Source organism: Ranitomeya imitator, chromosome 4 (assembly GCF_032444005.1).
Source record: "Ranitomeya imitator isolate aRanImi1 chromosome 4, aRanImi1.pri, whole genome shotgun sequence".
NCBI lineage: Eukaryota > Metazoa > Chordata > Amphibia > Anura > Dendrobatidae > Ranitomeya > Ranitomeya imitator.
In genome coordinates this window covers 640,126,362-640,146,421 of record NC_091285.1, presented here as the reverse complement: position 1 = coordinate 640,146,421, position 20,060 = coordinate 640,126,362, and the positions used below count along the sequence as shown (strand labels likewise).

The 20,060-nt window shown below is 44.5% G+C and overlaps 1 protein-coding gene across 1 annotated transcript in view; it reads right to left on the bottom strand.

Annotated features, from left to right (window-relative positions):
- The window catches only part of LOC138677051 (gamma-glutamyl hydrolase-like), a 77,548-nt gene that overhangs the window by 11,790 nt on the left and 45,698 nt on the right, over positions 1–20,060 (bottom strand). Inside the window, exons 2-7 of the mRNA XM_069766871.1 lie at positions 19,091–19,177; positions 17,925–18,029; positions 16,085–16,199; positions 14,618–14,668; positions 11,237–11,321; positions 8,886–9,024 (exon numbers count right to left, since the gene is read on the bottom strand). Coding sequence (XP_069622972.1) covers positions 8,886–9,024; positions 11,237–11,321; positions 14,618–14,668; positions 16,085–16,199; positions 17,925–18,027 — 493 coding nt within the window. The 5' untranslated portion in view covers positions 18,028–18,029; positions 19,091–19,177. The remainder of the gene's footprint in view (positions 1–8,885; positions 9,025–11,236; positions 11,322–14,617; positions 14,669–16,084; positions 16,200–17,924; positions 18,030–19,090; positions 19,178–20,060) is intronic.

The following is a 20,060-nucleotide window of genomic DNA, read 5'->3' as shown; positions in this document are numbered from 1 at the left end:
TATATTGTGGAGAAGATTTTGGATTCTCGTGTCTCTAGACGGAAACTCCAGTATCTGGTCAAATGGAAGGGTTATGCTCAGGAAGATAATTCCTGGGTTTTTGCCTCTGATGTCCATGCCCCAGATCTTGTTCGTGCCTTTCATGTGGCTCATCCTGGTCGGCCTGGGGGTTCTGGTGAGGGTTCGGTGACCCCTCCTCAAGGGGGGGTACTGTTGTGAATTCTGTGGCTGAGTTCACTTCTGTGGTCACAAGTGGTATTGCAGTCTCTGGGCTTCCTCCCTCAGGTGTTTTGGTGAGCTCGTTGGCTGCCTTGCTATTTAGCTCCACCTGAGTCTGTCTTCCTTGCTCCTTGTCAATGTTCCAGTGTTGGATCTGAGCTACTGCATCTTTCCTTGGGCCTGCTGCTCTGCTAGATAAGTGCTTCTAGTTTGTTTTCTGTTTTTTCTGTCCAGCTTGTTATTATCTTTTGCTGGAAGCTCTGAGAAGCAAAGGGGTGCACCGCCGTGCTGTTAGTTCGGCACGGTGGGTCTTTTTGCCCCTTTGCGTGGTTTTCGTTTTGGGGTTTTTTGTAGACTGCATAGTTCTCTTTGCTATCCTCGCTCTGTCTAGAATATCGGGCCTCACTTTGCTGAATCTATTTCATTCCTGCGTTTGTCTTTTCATCTTGCTAACAGTCATTATATGTGGGGGCTGCCTGTTCCTTTGGGGTATTTCTCTGAGGTAAGTCAGGCTTGTATTTCTATCTTCAGGCTAGTCAGCTCCTCAGGCAGTGCCGAGTTGCATAGGTAGTGGATAGGCGCAATCCACTGCTGCTTCCAGTTGTGTGAGGATAGATCAGGTACTGCAGTCTACAGAGATTCCACGTCTCAGAGCTCGTCCTATTGTTTTGGGTTATTGCCAGATCTCTGTATGTGCGCTGATTACTGCACGCTGTGTTGCCTGATTGCCAGCCATAACAGTTAGAGCAGACCCAGTGTAGGCAGAGGTTTAAACTGGCTCCCACCTTCGCCAGACCTCTTGAATCTTCCGTTTTGGCGTCCGACTCCCATGAGCCCATGGAGGTTTCTCGAGCGGGACCTAAGTCTCAGGCCGCTCGAGTACCCATGGTTTGTAAAAATTGTCACCAACGAGGACATTACACTAATAAGTGTCCACGGCGGTCGGGAAAACGATCGCGTCTAGTAACCTTAGGGGGAGGTTCACTAGACACAGCGGCTTTTTCCTCCAAACTGTCCTTTAAAGGGACAATCCTGTTTGACTCATCCACTCTACCAGTAGAGCTTTGTGTGGATTCAGGAGCAGAGGGAAATTTCATGTCCTCTGCTTTTGCTCTGCGCCACGCTGTACCAATTGTTATGCTCGCCAAACCTGTAACTGTTAGAGTTGTGAATGGGTCGACACTTCCACAACAAATCACACACCAGACTGTTCCATTCTCGTTGTCCATGTCCCCTTCCCACCAGGAGATTATTTCCCTTCTAGTCCTACCCGAGGGAATGGATGAGATTTTACTGGGAATACCCTGGCTCCGTTACCACTCCCCACATATTGAGTGGTCCTCTGGGAGAATATTGGGTTGGAGTAAGTCTTGTATGGGCAGGTGTGTGAGTGAGTGTGTACAGGTCTCTACTACCGAGGTACCCGCAGACCTTTCATCTCTTCCAAGGTACTATTGGTGCTATGCAGATGTATTCTCTAAAAAGGCAGCAGAGACTCTACCGCCTCATCGCCCCTATGACTGTCCTATTGACCTCTTGCCTGGAGCTGAACCTCCTCGGGGAAGGGTATATCCCCTCTCTCTCCCTGAGACGGAGGCTATATCTCAATACATCCAGGAGAATTTGGCAAGAGGATTCATTAGGAAGTCAGTGTCTCCTGCAGGGGCGGGATTCTTCTTCGTACAGAAGAAGAAAGGGGAATTATGTCCTTGCATTGATTACAGGGGTCTCAATGCTATCACCATTAAAAATAAGTACCCGTTGCCCCTGATATCGGAGCTCTTTGACAGGCTAAGGGGAGCAAAGATATTCACCAAACTAGATCTGCGGGGTGCCAACAACTTAATTCGCATCCGTGAGGGGGACGAATGGAAAACGGCTATCAATACCAGGGATGGGCACTATGAGTACATGGTGATGCCCTTCGGGCTCTGTAATGCCCCAGCCGTTTTTCAGGACTTTGTCAACGATATCTTCCGGGATATGCTTTCCACCTCGGTTGTAGTCTATCTGGATGATATTCTCATCTTCTCTCCAGATATTGACTCCCACCGGAGAGATGTTGGCAGAGTCTTCGAACTCTTACGGGCGAATTCCTTATATGCAAAGTTGGAGAAGTGTGTGTTTGAACAGGAGTCCTTGCCTTTCCTGGGCTATATCATCTCGGCCCAGGGATTGGCTATGGATCCTGCCAAACTACAAGCAGTGATGGACTGGCAGGAACCCCATTCTCTTAAAGCGGTGCAGCGCTTTATGGGGTTCATAAATTACTATCGCCAGTTCATTCCCCACTTCTCAACTTTGGTAGCTCCCTTGGTATCCCTCACCAAGAAGGGAGCGAATCCCAAATCGTGGTCCGAAGGGGTTTCCAAGGCCTTCTCTTCTATAAAGTCCCATTTTGCCAGTGCTCCTATCTTACATCGTCCCGATGTGGGTAAGCCATTCCTTTTGGAAGTGGATGCCTCATCCGTTGGTGCTGGAGCAGTCCTCTATCAAAAGGATGCTCAGGGTCGGAAACACCCATGCTTCTTTTTCTCAAAGACTTTCACACCAGCGGAGAGAAATTACTCCATCGGGGATAGAGAGTTGCTGGCAATGAAGTTGGCCTTTTCGGAGTGGAGACATCTCTTGGAGGGTGCTCGGTTCCCATTCCAAGTTTTCACGGATCACAAGAATTTGGTCTATTTACAAACAGCCCAGCGGCTGAATTCTCGTCAGGCCAGATGGTCCTTGTTTTTCTCCCGGTTCCACTTTACCCTACATTATCTCGCCGGGGAGAAGAACATTCGTGCTGACGCTCTCTCTCGCTCCTTCGTGTCAGCTGAGGAGGAGGAGGACGAGCCTCGGCTCATTGTCCCTTCGGAGAGTCTGAGAACTGTAGCTCCGGTTTCGCTGGAGTCTGTGCCCCCGGGCAAGACTTTTGTTCCCATCAATTTGCGTCCGGAGGTTCTCGCTTGGGCTCATTCATCCAGAGTAGGTGGACACTTTGGGGCAAAAAGGACATCTGAGCTACTGGCGAGGACGTACTGGTGGCCACATATGGTTCGTGACGTCGGAGACTACGTTCAGGCATGTGTCTCTTGTGCCAAGAATAAGTCTTCCCGACAACGGCCAGCTGGTTTGTTATAACCTCTGCCGGTGGCAGACAGGCCCTGGGAGATGGTCGGGATGGATTTTGTTGTGGGTCTGCCCAAGTCTCGTGGCTGTACCATTATTTGGGTAATCACCGACCATTTTTCTAAAATGGTGCATTTGGTGCCGCTTCCCCGGTTACCTTCTGCACGGGCCTTGGCAGCGTTGTTTGTCAAACACATCTTTCGTCTTCACGGTATGCCAGACAAAATTGTCAGTGACCGAGGTCCCCAGTTTGCGTCTCGGTTCTGGAGAGAGCTTTGTCGTCTTCTCAGTATCGAGTTGAATCTCTCTTCGGCTTATCATCCCGAGACGAATGGGTTGGTAGAGAGAGCCAACCAGACCTTGGTCACATATCTGCGACATTTTGTTTCGGCTAAGCAGGATGACTGGGCATCTTTGCTACCATGGGCGGAGTTTGCTCTTAACAATGCCGTCGCTGATTCCACTGGACAGACTCCATTCCTCCTTAACTATGGTCAGCATCCGCGGGTACCTGTGCCCATGCCCGTGTCTTCCGCCGATTCCAGGGTGGCAGACTGGGCTGTGGAGGCACGGGACATTTGGGATCGCACTCAGGATGCCATTCAGGCTTCCAAGGAGAGAATGAGGTCCTCCGCCGACGCACATCGGTGCCCCGCTCCAACCTTTGCTCCTGGCGACTTAGTGTGGCTCTCCGCCCGTAACATCAGGCTGCGAGTTGAGTCTACCAAGTTTGCACCTCGCTACTTAGGTCCTTTTAAGGTCCTCGAACAGGTTAATCCTGTGGTTTACCGTCTGGCCCTTCCTCCACGCCTGGGTATCACCGACACCTTTCACGTGTCCCTCCTTAAGCCCGTCTACATGTCCCGGTTTTCTGAGTCATCTACTGGGACGTCGGGTTCGTCTACGGACGATTACGAGGTGAACGCTATTTTGGGGTACAAGGTGGTTCGTGGCAAAAAATTTTATTTGGTGGATTGGAGGGGTTACGGTCCTGAGGATAGATCCTGGGAGCCTGCTGAGCACATTCAGGCTCCGCAGCTCATTGCTGCCTTCGAACGTAGCGAGGCCCAAAGAGGGGGGGCCCTAGGAGGGGGGGTAATGTTAGGGGTCGAGTTCCCGCTTCTGCACAGGGGGAATCTCGAGCCACCTCCGCTGCGGTCTCCTATTCTTGTCCAGCCGCAGTGGAGTCTGCTCAGCAAAGACATCGGTCCCAGCGTCTTGCTCATTCTCACTCTGTTCTGAGAGTTACTGCTGCTTCTCCAGTCTCTGCCATTAAAGTCAGTGCTGGTCAGCAGCGAGCGGACTTCTCTGGGACTAAGTCCTTGTCTGCACGTACTGAGCATGTCCAGGGTAAGATCTCCCGTTGGAGATCGAGGGTCATGTGCTCAGGCTCTGCAGCACATTCCATTGGTCCTTTTGGCAGGTCTTGGAAGGGCAAAGGTACTGTAGCCACTTCCTGTGCTGCTGCTATATAAACTGCGCATGACCGCACGGCCATGCGCTAGTATTGTCTTACAATTGAATACGTGTGTTTGTTGTGAGTGCAAGTCGTTCATTAAATACCCCTACCCTATTGTATGACTGTTCGCGTATGGCTGCTATCTAGCGCCCGACTAATCACTCATCGTGTCACACACGTATCAGCGTTTATTGCTGTGACCGCCAGTGCGGCGCCACGCGCCAGTATTGCGCTTCCTGACCCACGTCTGGGTGCTTAGTGGTGCCTGCCAGCACGGCACAGTTCGCACTTCGGTGCTCTAATTATAAGAGTTGCCTAACACACCCTGTTGCGGTGTTGTGTCAGCAAGTGGTCTAATCGGACTTCAATCCTGTGTCTTGGGGTTGTGTTCGCTGACTCCTTGCTTGCACTCTTTAGTGCGGTATTGCGGACCTGTGGTTTTACCGGGTTCGCTTCCACCGCCATATTACGCTGCCATTTACTAGCAGCAGGTTTTTACCTGCACGGTGGACCCCGGACTGCGAACGCATCTATTACATCTTTCTTGGTGCGTTCCGCCAGTCCTAACACAGGTATTGTGCTATTTTTCACCCAAACAACCCGGAACCTGGCTCTCTTATTCCAATCGATCCCATAATAGAACATGTGAATAACATATTGGATACACTCAGGCTTGGACTGGCCCACGGGAAACAGGAGAATCCTCTGGTGGGCCCATGTGCAAAAGTGTCCACCCACAGTGCTTGTCACTACATACTTGAATCACTATGTACAAAGGCAGCACCTTATTCATTTAACAATCTACCCAGGTCATTGTTATATAAATTTGTGATTGAGGATAATGTCACATTTGAATGTAGCTGAAAAGCGGGGCCCTGGAGTCAGGTACATGTGGCTCCTTGGCTCCTAGTCCGATGCTGGATACACTCAAGAAACAAGAAATATATCCGATGTAGAAATTAAAAACACTATCTCCAAAAGGTTTGAATGTCAGCTTAATGGATCTGGTAAAACATTACATTTCCATGTGGACTTTGCACAATTTGCCCGAAAACGATGAGCTGAAAAAAAGAAAAAAAGAGAGAAACATTGACACGTAGACCAGAAATTAGAATTCCACCTAAGAGTATGTGCACACGATGTCTTTTTCATGCCACAAAAATGAACATAATGCACAGCAATGTAAAAACAGCATTGCTGTGCACATGTTCAGTCTTTTGTTAATTTTATTTTTTAACTGCTCCAGGGTTCGGAAACTGTGAAGAGGTTAAAGATGTAGCATGTCCATCGTTCGGGCAGCTTCTGCTACGAAGCTGCACTCTAATTATAGTTTAAATAATCGAAAAAAGATGCTGACAGTGGAAGTGAAAATGGTGGTAAAACCACCAGAGAAGACTCTTCAGGAGGAAGACTGCCACCGTCCTCTGAGATGAACTTCAGTAATTTATCTTGACTTCCACAGATCGCATATAGATATAAGGTTCAATTCATCAAAGCTTATACGCCAGCTGTAAAAAGATCCCAAATTTTAGTGAAAATCAAGGTTGCGCTAAATGTTTTCAAATTTTGATGTTCTCAAGCCATTTTCACTCAGCTTCGACAAAGTGAGCGTAGCTGGAGCAAAACAAGAAGCAGGGCGACCGCCGCTTGTCAAGTCCATGATGAGCAGCTGGCGTTCATTACACCACATCTTATTCTACCAGGATGCGCACAGTTACTCGTCAGACGCGTCGGATTCATTAAGAGGTGTACGCCTCTTAATGAATTAAGAGCCTCGTACTTCACCCCACCTCCTCATTAAGACCAGTGTAAAGATCCCAGGTTTTTATGAATTGTGGCCATAGTCTTTTATCTAAACCTCTCTCCTGAGAGATTTTTCCGTTCCGTTGATTAAGCCTCCTGCATGGACTAAGGACCTCGCCCTGCTGCTCTCCTGAGCGATGTCTCTGTTTCGTTGATTAGGCTTCCATGCCTGGGCTAAGGGCCTCGTCCCACTGCTCTCTCGAGTAATTTCTCTTTTCTGTTTATTCGGCCTTCTGGCCTGGGTAAGGACCTTGTCCCACTGCTTTCCTGACTGATTTCTCAATTTCGTTGATTAGGCCTTCTGGCCTAGGTAAGGACCTCATCCTGCTGCTCTCCTGAACAATTCTCCTTTTCATTGATTAGGCTTCCTGGTCTGGGTAAGGACATCCCTTCCCACTGCTCATCTTCTTCTGAGGTGCAGCTATAAGCCAATTCAGTTGACAGTGCACATCCGACTTGATGCAAGTCTGGCCAATGACTTATCCTCTGCCTTTGCCTCAGGGATTTTTATATTTTCTAACTGTGTTACAGTAGATCACATGACCCTGTGCCTCTGATCTCTCTCCTCTGCACGGACAGCCAAAGTTTTCATTTTAGTTTCTCCGTGGCTCTCGCATCTCTTAGCTCTGACCAGTAGATGGCCACATTAGTCTGTACAAGTCACAACTGTCCATTCCTGATGTGTGAGTCACTCACTCTCTTACAATGTCAATTCCATGATCCTATATAAGGGAACCGAAAAAAAATTACATGGGTCACCCCCTATTTTTTAATAACCAGCAAAGGCTAAACAGACAGCTGAAATAGCCTGGGAAAGGGCCATGGATATTGTCCACATCCCAGAATAATAGCACCATCCCTAAGCCACCCCAAAAATAGCGTATCTATTAGGCTAGGGTCACATTGCGTTAGTGCAACCCGTTTAGCGCTAGCGGGTTGCGCTAACGCAATGTTTTTAATGTGGCCGCGTCCCGGGGTCGCGGTAACGTCCCCACTCTCGCAGATCCCCGATCTGCGAGAGCGGGGAACGGACCGCGGGTGCGCCTCGGACTCTGCAAGCAGCGTCCGCGGCGCGCCAGGAAACACCGGCGCGTCGCTAGCGCATGCCGAATATGGCACGCGCTAGTGCTGCGCGTTCCCATTGCCGTGAATGGGCGCGCTAACGGACGCGTTGCACGGCATTAATTTCGCCGTGCAACGCTGTCCGTTAGCGCGTTCCCATTAACGCAATGGGAACCAAGCCTTAGATGCATCAATTCTGGCTCTCAGCTTCAGCTCTTCCCACTTGCCCTGGTGTGTTGACAAGGGGAATAATGGTTTTGGGGTTGATATCAGCTGTGTAATGTCTGCTGACATCAAGCCCAGGTATTAGTAATGGAGAGGCATCTATAGCACCCCCATTACTAACCTTGTAGTCAAAAGCAATAAACACACACAGAGAAAAGTCCCTTATTTGTGTAAAGCACTCCCCAACATTACCCTCTTTTACCTATTTATTACCTTTAAAAATGAAATAATCCAAAGAGGTCTGCCATAAATCTGTCCCCCTTCCCAGGCTATCAATATCAGCTCGCAGCTGTCTGTTTAGCTTAATTTTTTGGGGGGTCCCCCATTTTAATAACATGTAAAGGCTATGCAAACAGCTGTGCGCTGATATTAATAGAATGAGAAGCTTCATGGTTATTGGCCTCTTCCCAGTATAATTACACCAGCCCCCAGCTGTCTGCTTTCCCTCAGCTGGGTGTTAAAAATAAAGGGGACCCCACTTAATTTTTTTCTTTTATTGTTTATAAGCCAAATACAGTAAGATACACACTCACTCACATATTTCTTTCTTTGCTCAGGCACTGGCTGCTGAATACTCTCATCAGTGTCACATACTCTTGATACTATCAGTGAGAGGAGAAGACGCTGGTGACAGTAGTAGTCATCCGCCAGTGCCTGTCCGGCAGTAACCTTGCCACCTCCAGTCACAGCCTCTGGCTCACATACTGTCCTATGCGTGACAGCGTGGGAACCGCAATATCCAGCGGTTGTCACCAGCGGTGACGTCAGTAATTTAACGCTGGTCAGAGTTGCTGTTTTCCGCACTGTCACACAGAGGACAGCGTGGGAACTGCCAGATATTTGGGCCCCCCTTTGACTCGAATGGGGTTCAGGTCATTTTATTGTACCCGAATAAAACTTTTTTCTCAAGTGTGGACAAACTCAAACATTTACGTGTCCCCTCATACTTATTCCAGTGGCTTCATGCACAATTGCCTTTCAGATGGGCTGTGCTGCTTACCATCAGTGAAGATGAGCGGAAGGGATATGTTATTAGCTGACGTCTTATTTAATAAATTCTTCCCGGATGTTAAGGCAGTAAGAATCTGGAAACCCATACAAGTGCCCCACATAGGGAAATAATTACTGGAGGAGGTGGCCTGAGAAATAGAAAGAGGTATTAGATACATCAGCCTGGTACCGGTACATTTGTTCAACACCTTAGTCTACACTGATTGGAGGAGAATGATTGATAGACCTTGGCAGGGATAGTGCGGGGACTTTGATACAAGACATGGGCATACAAGTTAAATTTTATACTGCCTGCAAAAACATTTAAAAAGGTATTAAAAAAGGGTTACCGGTTACTTGTCAAAAATATGTAATTTTTTAACTTGCTCAAAATACTACTCTTCTCCTGAGTCTGCGGTTGTTTTTCTTTTGTTCCTGCCTCTCTCCGTGCCTGAAATATGGCCTCCTCTTCCCTGTATATAAATCTAGTCATGCTACCAAGGGGGCGTGATCTTTAACTATTCTCTATGGGATTGTCTTTGAGGACCATGCCCAGTTGGTCAGAAACACTAGTCTTTTACAGTGAAAAGGTGGGTCATATCTCAGGAACGATGAGTTGTAGGAACAAAAGAAAAACAACCCCAGATTCAGAAGAACAGTGACATTTACACTGTGTGCAGAATTATTAGGCAAGTTGTATTTTAGAGGATTATTTTTTATTATTGATCAACAACTATGTTCTCAATCAACCCATAAGACTCATAAATATCAAAGCTTAATATTTTTGGAAGTTGGAGTGGTTTTTTTTTAGATTTGGCTATCTTAGGAGGATATCTGTTTGTGCAGGTAACTATTACTGTGCAGAATTATTAGGCAACTTAATAAAAAACCAAATATATTCCCATCTCACTTGTTTATTTTCACCAGGTAAACCAATATAACTGCACAAAATTTAGAAATAAACATTTCTGACATGCAAAAACAAAACCCCATAAAATTAGTGACCGATATAGCCACCTTTCTTTATGATGACACTCAGCAGCCTCCATCCATAGATTCTGTCAGTTGCTTGATCTGTTTACGACCAACATTGCGTGCAGCAGCCACCACAGCCTCCAGACACTGTTCCGAGATGTGGACAGTTTTCCCTCCCTGTAGATCTCACATTTTATGATGGACCACAGGTTCTCTATGGGGTTCAGATCAGGTGAACAAGGGGGCCATGTCATTATTTTTTCTTCTTTGAGACCTTTACTGGCCAGCCACGCTGTGGAGTAGTTGGAGGCATGTGATGGAGCATTGTCCTGCATGAAAATCATGTTTCTCTTGAACGATACTGACTTCTTCCTGTACCACTGCTTGAAGAAGTTTTTTCCAGAAACTGTCAGTAGGTCTGGGAGTTGAGCTTCACTCCATCCTCAACCTGAAAAGGTCCCACAAGTTCATCTTTGATGATACCAGCCCATACCAGTACCCCACCTCCACCTTGCTGGCGTCTGAGTCGGAGTGGAGCTCTCTGCCCTTTACTGATCCAGTCCCTGGCCTATCCATCTGGCCCATCAAGAGTCACTCTCATTTCATCAGTCCGTAAAACCTTTGAAAAGTCAGTCTTAAGATATTTCTTGGCCCAGTCTTGACGTTTTATCTTATGTTTCTTGTTCAAAGGTGGTCGTTTTTCAGCCTTCCTTACGTTGGCCATGTCCCTGAGTATTGCACACCTTGTGCTTTTTGTTACTCCAGTAACGTTGGAGCTCTGAAATATGGCAAAACTGGTGGCAAATGGCATCTTGACCGCTTCACGCTTGATTTTCCTCAATTCATGGGCAGGTAATTTGCGCCTTTTTTGCCCAATAGGCTTCTTGCAACCCTGTTGGCTATTTGCCATGAAACGCTTGATTGTTCGGTGATCACGCTTCAAAGGTTTGGCAATTTCAAGACTGCTGCATCCCTCTGCAAGACATCTCACAATTTTGGACTTTTCAGAGCCCGTCAAATCTCTCTTCTGACCCATTTTGCCAAAGGAAAGGAAGTTGCCTAATAATTAAGCACACCTTATATAGGGTTTTGATGTCATTAGACAACACCCCTCCTCATTACAGAGATGCACATCACCTGATTTACTTAATTGGTAGTTGGCTCTCAAGCCTGAACAGCTTGGAGTAGGACAACATGTATAAAAAGTATCATGTGATCAAAATACAACTTGGCTAATAATTCTGCACACAGTGTACACCAGGAGTGACAGGTCCCAATTAAAGTCCGATTGATTTTTATGAGGGAACGAAAATGTTAGACACAAATAGAAAATGTTCTTGATGTCACCCAGCACCCTGATATTTTATTTTCATATTGTCTGCTCACCTCAATAGCTAACTTATAAAATATTTCAGCTGTCCGAGAAAAACTAGAATTCAAGAGGTCGACTGCTCCTCCAGGTAACAGGACTCTAAGGAAGAGAGAGGCATTCATCATACGACACATAAATAATGAATTTACTATACTTCCAGATCCTGGATACCCACATATTGGAAGACTATTCACACATTTCTGTATGGTTTACATTGGTGGTCTATGTGGTGGAGAGGTTAAATTTCTTAGACCACCGATGGTAGGCCCCATGGATTTAAACCAAGCATTTGGTTAGCTTTAGTCAATACCAGACTGCCAGGGATGATTGGGACCTATCAGCTGTGCCAAATATAATATTTTCTGTCCTAAATAAAAACTTTACCGCAAGGATGTAGTGAAAATAGCAAACTGAGCCATGTTTTCCTGCTCTAATCCCCTTGTCGACTCCGACACTAAAAGGGATTACATCACCTATATTTTGTAACAGGACTGCTGAGGCCTGCAATTGGGTGTAAAAGACAGGCAACTAGAATGGCCTGTCATCAAAGAAACATTCGATGATGTATTATTCTAGTCACCTGACCACTGCTGCCGCCAATCACAGGCCAGTATTTGTGACTAGCGGTGACATCAAGTAGGTTACCGCCGAATCTCAGATGCCGTTTCCCACTCTGTCACACAGCGTCTGTGCTTGGCAGAAACCTTCGTGACGTCAATGCTTATCACAGCCGCCGACTCTCGTGCTACCCTCAGTGTGAGAACCGGCAGCGGATGCTACAGCTCATCAAGCTTTGTTCTGTTAACGAGGCTTCATATCCTGCAGACATCGGAGTGATGATTGTGGTGCTGTAGACTACATCAGACCTTCGCAGGACCTTTACTTTCTAGTAAACAGGTAAATGAGGGAACTCGTCTACAATTTTTTATTTTAAATAACTCATCTGCCAGTTAAGGAGATGTAAATGCTTAATGAATATTCACTGCTTCTTCCGCCCATCTCTAGGCGTCGAGAGATGGGCGGGGAAAGCAGTGAATATACATTTTATCCTCTAATTTTATAGGTCAGTGGGCTGAGCATTGGGTCCGGGGTAGAAAGACTACCTATCTAACAGCCACGAAACATGTAGGGCAGGGAGTCAAACATTGCGCTCGAGCACCCCCGATACTTGGCCGAATAACGAGAGTGTCCGAGCACCCTAATGCTCGCTCGAGTAACAAGCAGTGCCGATCATGCTTGCTCACCACAAGTAACTAGTAATATAACATAGTTGTGATATTTTTCATGGTGACCTCTCAAACAAAAGCTTTAAAGGTATTTAGCCCCAAGAACCTCTAATGAAGCCTATTGCAAGCAAAACACGGACACATGAGACAATCTAATATCCTAAAGGTTAACATACAGTCATGGCCAAAAGTTTTGAGAATGAGACAAATATTAATTTTTCCAAAGTCTACTGCTTCATTTTTTCTAATGGCAATATGCATATACTCCTGAATGTCAGAGTGATCAGCTTAACAGCAATTACTGTACTTGCAAAGTCAATATTTGCCCAGAAAATGAACTTTAACCCCCAAAACACATTTCAACCTCATTGCAGTCCTGCCTTAAAAGGAGCAGCTAACATCGTTTTAGTGATTGATCCATTAACACAGGTGTGGGTGTTGATGAGGACAGGGCTGGCGATCAATCAGTCATGATTAAGTAAGAATGACATCACTGGACACTTTAAAAGGAGGCTGGTGCGTGGTATCATTGTTTCTCTTCAGTTAACCATGGTTATCTCTATAGAAACACGTACAGCCATCATTGCAATGCACAAAAATGGCCTAACAGGGAAGAGTATCGCAGCTACAAAGATTGCACCTCAGTCAACAATCTATCGCATCATCAAGAACTTCAAGGAGAGAGCTTCCATTGTTGTCAAAAAGGCTCCAGGGTGCCTAAGAAAGACCAGCAAGCGCCAGGGCCGTATCTTAAAACTGTTTCAGCTGCGGGATCGGACTACCAGCAGTGCCGAGCTTGTTCAGGAATGGCAGCAGGCTGGTGTGCTTGCTTGCTTTCCTTGCACACACTGTGAGGCGGAGACTCTTTGAGCAAGGCCTGGTTTCAAGGAGGGCAGCAAAGAAGCCACTTCTCTCCAGAAAAAACATCAGTGACCGACTGATATTCTGCAAAAGGTACAGGGAGTGGACTGCTGAAGACTGGGGCAAAGTCATTTTCTCTGATGAATCCCCTTTTCGATGGTTTGGGACATCTGGAAAACAGCTTATTCGGAGAAGAAGAGGTGAGCGCTACCACCAGTCTTGTCTCATGCCAACTGTAAAGCATCCTGAAACCATTCATGTTTGGGGTTGCTTCTCAGCCAAGGGAATCGGCTCACTCACAGTCTTGCCTAAAAACACAGCCATGAATAAAGAATGGTACCAGAATGTCCTCCAAGAGCAACTTCTCCCAACCGTCCAAGAGCAGTTTGGCGCCCAACAATGCCTTTTCCAGCATGATGGAGCACCTTGCCATAAAGCAAAGGTGATAACTAAATGGCTCATGGAACAAAACATAGAGATTTTGGGTCCGTGACCTGGAAACTCCCCAGATCTTAATCCCATTGAGAACTTGTGGTCAATCATTAAGAGACAGGTGGACAAACAAAAACCAACAAATTCTGGCAAAATGCAAGCATTGATTATGCAAGAATGAACTGCTATCAGTAAGGATTTGGTCCAGAAGTTGATTTGAGAGCATGCCAGGGAGAATTGCAGAGGTCTTGAAGAAGAAGGGTCAACACTGCAAATATTGACTTGCTGCATTAACTCATTCTAACTGTCAATATAACCTATTGGTACTCATAATATGATTGCAATTATATTTCTGTATGTGATATAAACATTAGACAAACACGAATAAAAACCAGAGGGCAGCAGATCATGTGAAAATATAATTTTGGTGTCATTCTCAAAAATTTTGGCCATGACTGTACACATAAGAACAAAGCTAAGAGAATTCTCCAATTTCAGTGGGACTGGCCAAGTATCTAATATGTTTTGGGGGCCTTCTAACTTTCCTCTGACATTACCTATCAGGAGAGTTAATTTCAACACCTGATACTTTTATTTTCCTAAGACATAAGCTGCACCAAAGGCGTCTGGCAATGACTTTCTCTACTCTCTGGGTATAGGGGGCGAGGAAGAAATAGCTGTTGGCTGAATGAGCTTTTAGCTGATAGTTATCCGAGATGTATTGGCAAAGAGCCCATAAGCCCCTATAACATCCCACACAACATCAGTATTATAAAAGGCGTATCGGAGGTGATACGGGCTCTATTACAAATTTTGGGGCCCAGGAGCTTCACTTTATGTCGTAATTTATAACCATCAACCACCAAAACAACTCACCCATTGATAGAGCGGAAGAGATGGACGTATTCATCCTCACTCAGGTTCAGCCTGAAATAATGGAAATATTAGGATGTCTATCAGAACAAGATCATGTGGCTCATGACATTGGGACCCCACAAATATGCTGTTCTAGATCTAGGGATTGTACACTATTTTTTTACTTAAATGGATGTATTTGGGGCTAAAAATCATTTTTGCAATTTGATTTCATTAAAATTTTTGCACTGTTTAGCTTTTACACGAAAGCTATGTTTTATTCTCGTACATTTGGACATCCATCTGTAATGTGGTGAGTGGTCATAAATCAGCTGAGAGGTGCTTAAAATAAAAAAGAGATAAGGGAAAGTTATAAACTCCCCATCAGACAGCCATAGCGAGCTCACAGATGGATCCTCAGTTAATTCATTCTGCTGTAGGAGAATGGAACGCCGAAGATAAAACGCTGGAATCTTGGCGATATTCTGTAAAATAATTGCAACAGGGCTCTCCCATTAACTACTTTCAATTGTCAGTAACGATCAGGTTGGCTTCGTTAAGGGCGGCGAAGCTTGTGGTGATACAAATAAAAGTTGTTAATATCAAATGCAAAAAAAAGGGGATCCCAATGCGTTCAACAGAGTGAATTGGACTTTCTTGAAGAGCACCCTACCACAAATAAGGGTGAATACTCAAAAATTCTACCCTTATACACTGACCCAAAAGCGGGAGTTAGGATAAACGGCCTTCTATCTGACACCTGTTCTATTAAAAATGGGACAAGGCAATGGTGTCCTTTATCACCTCTCCTATACACTTTGGTGATGGAACATTTAGCAGTAGCATTACGTAAAAATCCAGATATTAGAGGAGCTACTACAGGCTTAACTCATCATTAGCCCTATACGCAGATGACTTGTTGCTCTATGTTTCCAACCCAATGATCTCAATTCCCTCTATAACAAAGGAATTCAAAGAATTCGGCCATGTAAGCAATTTTACAGTCAACTACTCTAAAACAGAAGCCATGAACAAAACTTTTAACACTGAAATGATGTAACAATTAATTTCTCAATTTCTCTTTAAGTAATTAAGTACCTGGGTACATAAATTCCAGGGAACTTGGATGATCTGTACTGTTCCAAGTCTATCCCGATCCTGGAAGAATTTCTTCAAAATCTAACGAATGATCACTTGGAATGTGATCAAAATGGACATTTTGCCAAAACTTCTCTATATATTCCAGGCCGTTCCTGTCTGCGTTCCTCAGACCTTTTTCTCTCGTCTCAAAGAAGCTGTTAGCGAGTTTATATGGGGAGGGTAATCTTTATTTATATAGCGCCAACACATTCCGCAGTAATTATGATAGATTTTGTGTTCGCATATATATTGTTCTCTACAGAGTGCTGCTGCGTTCCTCCTTTTTTCACATCATATGACACATGTCCAGCCAAGCGTGCACATTTTATCGTGGATGTTCAAACTCACCGGATAGGAACAACTCTGCTCCCAGCTGACTCAAGAAATTTCACATAGGAGTCTGCAATATATGTTTTACCGTACCGGAAGAATGATTCGTCTGAGACCTCCTGAGTTATAATCCCTGAAAAATATAATACGGGATATGACAAGGGCATTTTATGTTACATCATGTTATAGATATAAATCTTCTAGTAAACATACTAAAACCACTAGTAGTTGCAGAGGGGGATTACAGTGGCAAAGGTTGCAACCACAACCATGTCTGGTGGAGACGGGAGAACAAATAGGATTATTATTGGGTAGGTATAGAGGGGACACAAATACTGTGTGGGACACAGAGGGGTGAATTTTTATTCTTTAGGAGTACCAATGGGGCATTATTATTGGGCAAGTATAGAGGGGACAGTAATACTGTGTGGGGACCCAACGGAGCCATTATTATACAGGAACAGAACAGGGACATTATTATTGTGTGGGGGTGTAAAGTTGTGAAAAGCTATTGACACCCCTTCCGAAAAACTTTTGTATTGATTGTAATGCATTGACCTGTTTTATATGTTTTTTTATCCATTTGGATCTGCAGTAGTGAGTTAGCTTGTGCACAGGGTTAACTCTTTGGGACCAGCCCATGGGAGGAGTAAACTGGGCACGTAGGAACCGATGTTCCTGTTTGTTAGTCAGTTGTAGAGAGACACAGAGTAGTTTGTGGAGGAGTAAGAAGTAGTGCTGATAAGGGAAAAGCCACAAGTGAGAGTGTATTTATAACAGAGGATAGACGGATAGCAAGTTCTTGAGCAAGTAACCTGTAAGCAACTGATTTATTTATGGCTAGATTGTAGAGATTGAGCAAGTACAGCCAAAGCATTACTGAGCTGAGGGAGACGTTATTTTCCATGGCAGCTAGAGTGGGCTACAAAGTGGCACCATGTTAGTCTATCCTGGAGGTTCGGAAAATTACTATACCAACCGTGAGGGGACATGAAGGTACAATTGTAGTGGAGAATTAGAAAATAAGAACAGTGCTGGGAAACTTGAGAAATACTCAAGTTGTTTTTATTTTTTGACAACGGATACTGGTCTCATTTTTTGCCGCGTATGTTCAAGGTCCCTATACCATCAAACCACTTATGGCCTGTATAGGGATAGTCAGCAACCCCCTACATGTCATACACACTCAGATGTACTGTAACTGGGTAATTGGGACAACAAAGAAAACCTCAACATGGATTGTCCCTTAAAAGGGCACTATGATTGTTTGGGGGCATAAGCAAGAAATTATTATTGCGTAGGGTCACAAAGAGGTGGGGGGCACTAATACTGTGCATGGCATCGTGGGAAATTATCAGTATCTGATATTATTTACGCCTATGACACTGTGGCGTTTGTGTAGAGGAAGGGAAAAATAAGGAGGAGTGATCAGCCAAAAATGTGATAATTTCTTCACAGATAACACATGAAGTCTTCCTGGACAGGAAGAAAAGAGAAAGTAGGTGACCAAGCAGAGAGCACATCACCTGTGAGTGACTGGGTTTATGTGTATGGTATATACTTATACTGTGAACAGAGCACCTGTGTAGAACTTGTATTTACCACTATTTCCATTCTTCTTATTTCTTTTTAGTACATCGAACATATTCACGATCAGCAAGAAAATTGAGTTTTTTCTATACTGCAAGATGAATGTGAGAGTTCCTAGAAATGCTCTTTTTTCCAATTATCTTGCAGTGTAAATAAACTGGGGTGTATGCACGTACGGGACTTGTATTTTGCCTTTATCGACATATATGGTCATCATCTGTAGACAGTATAAATGAAAAATGGACTCCACTGCTGCATTTCATCTTACCTATTATTGGCCTCTCATTTTCTCCCAGAACGATGGGGTAAAGAAAAGTAAAACTCAGGAGGTAGAGGTGTACAAGGGCTATAGCGAGTCGAATCCCACTCATGTCTGTAAGAGTCCATTACACAAATGTTATTTAGGGAGTAAAAGTACTGAGGACACACCGATAATGTATCGCATGGTTCTGAGCTGCAAAATCAGACCTGGGGTGTACAGTAGCTATAGGGCGTGCACAGATACAGGCTGCACTTTGGCTTTGGTACTGGATGCAAATGGTACATTGAGAGTCGGTCTTAGTTTTGTCTGCTGATGTGCAGAGAGCATCCTGTGTACACATATTTCCCACAACAATGTATTACTACGGTGTTACTCAGTATGGTGACCAAATAACAATTTTATACACCTCTCAAAATAATAGTATGATGTGCCGCCATATACTGCAAAAATACAATACTGTAGCAGTACCAATGCCTAAGCATTGGGGTCCCAAAGATGACGGAACATGGGCATATCAAGTTTTTTTTATTCATAGAAATATTAATGCCCACTCTGGCCTATCACCAGGACCCTCGGAGCATCTGTTCACACACCCTCTATGCACTTAACAGCACTTTGTATCTGTACTTATACAGGTACTGGCTGGTGACCGGTTCATGCAGCGTTATTTGAATACCCTATTTATTATATTGACGGCTGGACCCAGGCTTGGACTGGCCCACAGGAGAGCAGGAGAATCCTCCGGTGGGCCTCTGTGCAAGAATGGGCCACCGGCCTCTTATATGAGCAGTACTTGGCATGATACACATGAATTAATGTGTACAGACACAGGCATCATCTTATTTATTTCACAATCTACCCTGTTCATTGTTATATAAATTTGTGATTGAGGAAAATGTCACATTTGCATGTAGCTGAAAAGTGGGGCCCTGGATTTGGTTACTGGTGGGCCCTTTATTGTCTGTACAGGTCCCCTCTAAATTGTAAAGTGCTACGAAATATGTTGGCGCTATAGAAATAAAAATTATTATTATTATTCTTTTTGGATTTTTCAGCAATTTTTCAGTCAGAAAAAGACATTGTGTGCACATACTCTCAGGGAAGACACATGATAGCAGGTGATGCCCACAAGGATAGTAAATGGGAAGCTTGATAAGGAGATGTCACTTTACCTCCAGGATCAGAAGGTGCCGGTCACGCAGATCTTATTTGCTCACTGACGGGAATAAGTCCAGGAAGAAGAGGAATCTGTACAAGAACTAAGGAGGGGTCAGAATAAGGAAACAAGACTCACAAGTCAGCAATAAGAAGCTCTGACGCCAGTCCAGGAAGTGTAATAGAAGAAAAAAAGAAATACTAAACTAAGTGGCTTTTATTCCAGAGTTCTCAGAAACACCATGACAAAAAAAACATGAAATAATATGAACTCAGAGTAATGTGACAATAGAGAGCAGACCTGACATATTTGTAATATTATTTTCATTATGTTTCTGTCAGTTTCTCATTTTTTTTTTAGTTTATTTTATCTGTATTTTTGGGGGAAGCCATTCACAAGCCAGTAAACATTCATAGGTTCAGCTCTAAGCAAAGACGCTGTCTGTTTGAAATATTACGGATTTGTGAGGCCAGAAAAGAAATAGTGTAATTCTTGATATTTTACACAGTCTGCTCATTTAAGATGGTTTTCCATTTTTCGTAAGGTCACGTGCACATGTTGAGTATTTGGTGAGTTTTTTACCTCAGTATTTGTAAGCCAAAACCAGGAATGGGCGATAAATACATAAGTGGCAACGTGTCTCTAATACATTTTTCCTCTGATTGTTCCTCCCCTGATTTTGGCTTGCAAATACTGAGGTAAAAAGCTCACCACAAACTCAACGTGTGCTTCACAGAATTTTATAAAATCCTAAGGAGAAGAAAGTAGTGCAAATAGGGTCTTATCTGACAAACAATTAAAGTTCTTAATCAGATTCTACTAACCTGATTGATGCTGTAAAAAGCATTAGTACAGCTGCTATCCACGGGTCATAAAACCAATATGCATGAACATAAGAATAATTTGTGGATATCTCTCGTGCTGCTGTGTATAGAAAATGTCAAATCTCGGCGATTCATTCAAGTGGTTGTTATTCAACACATTTC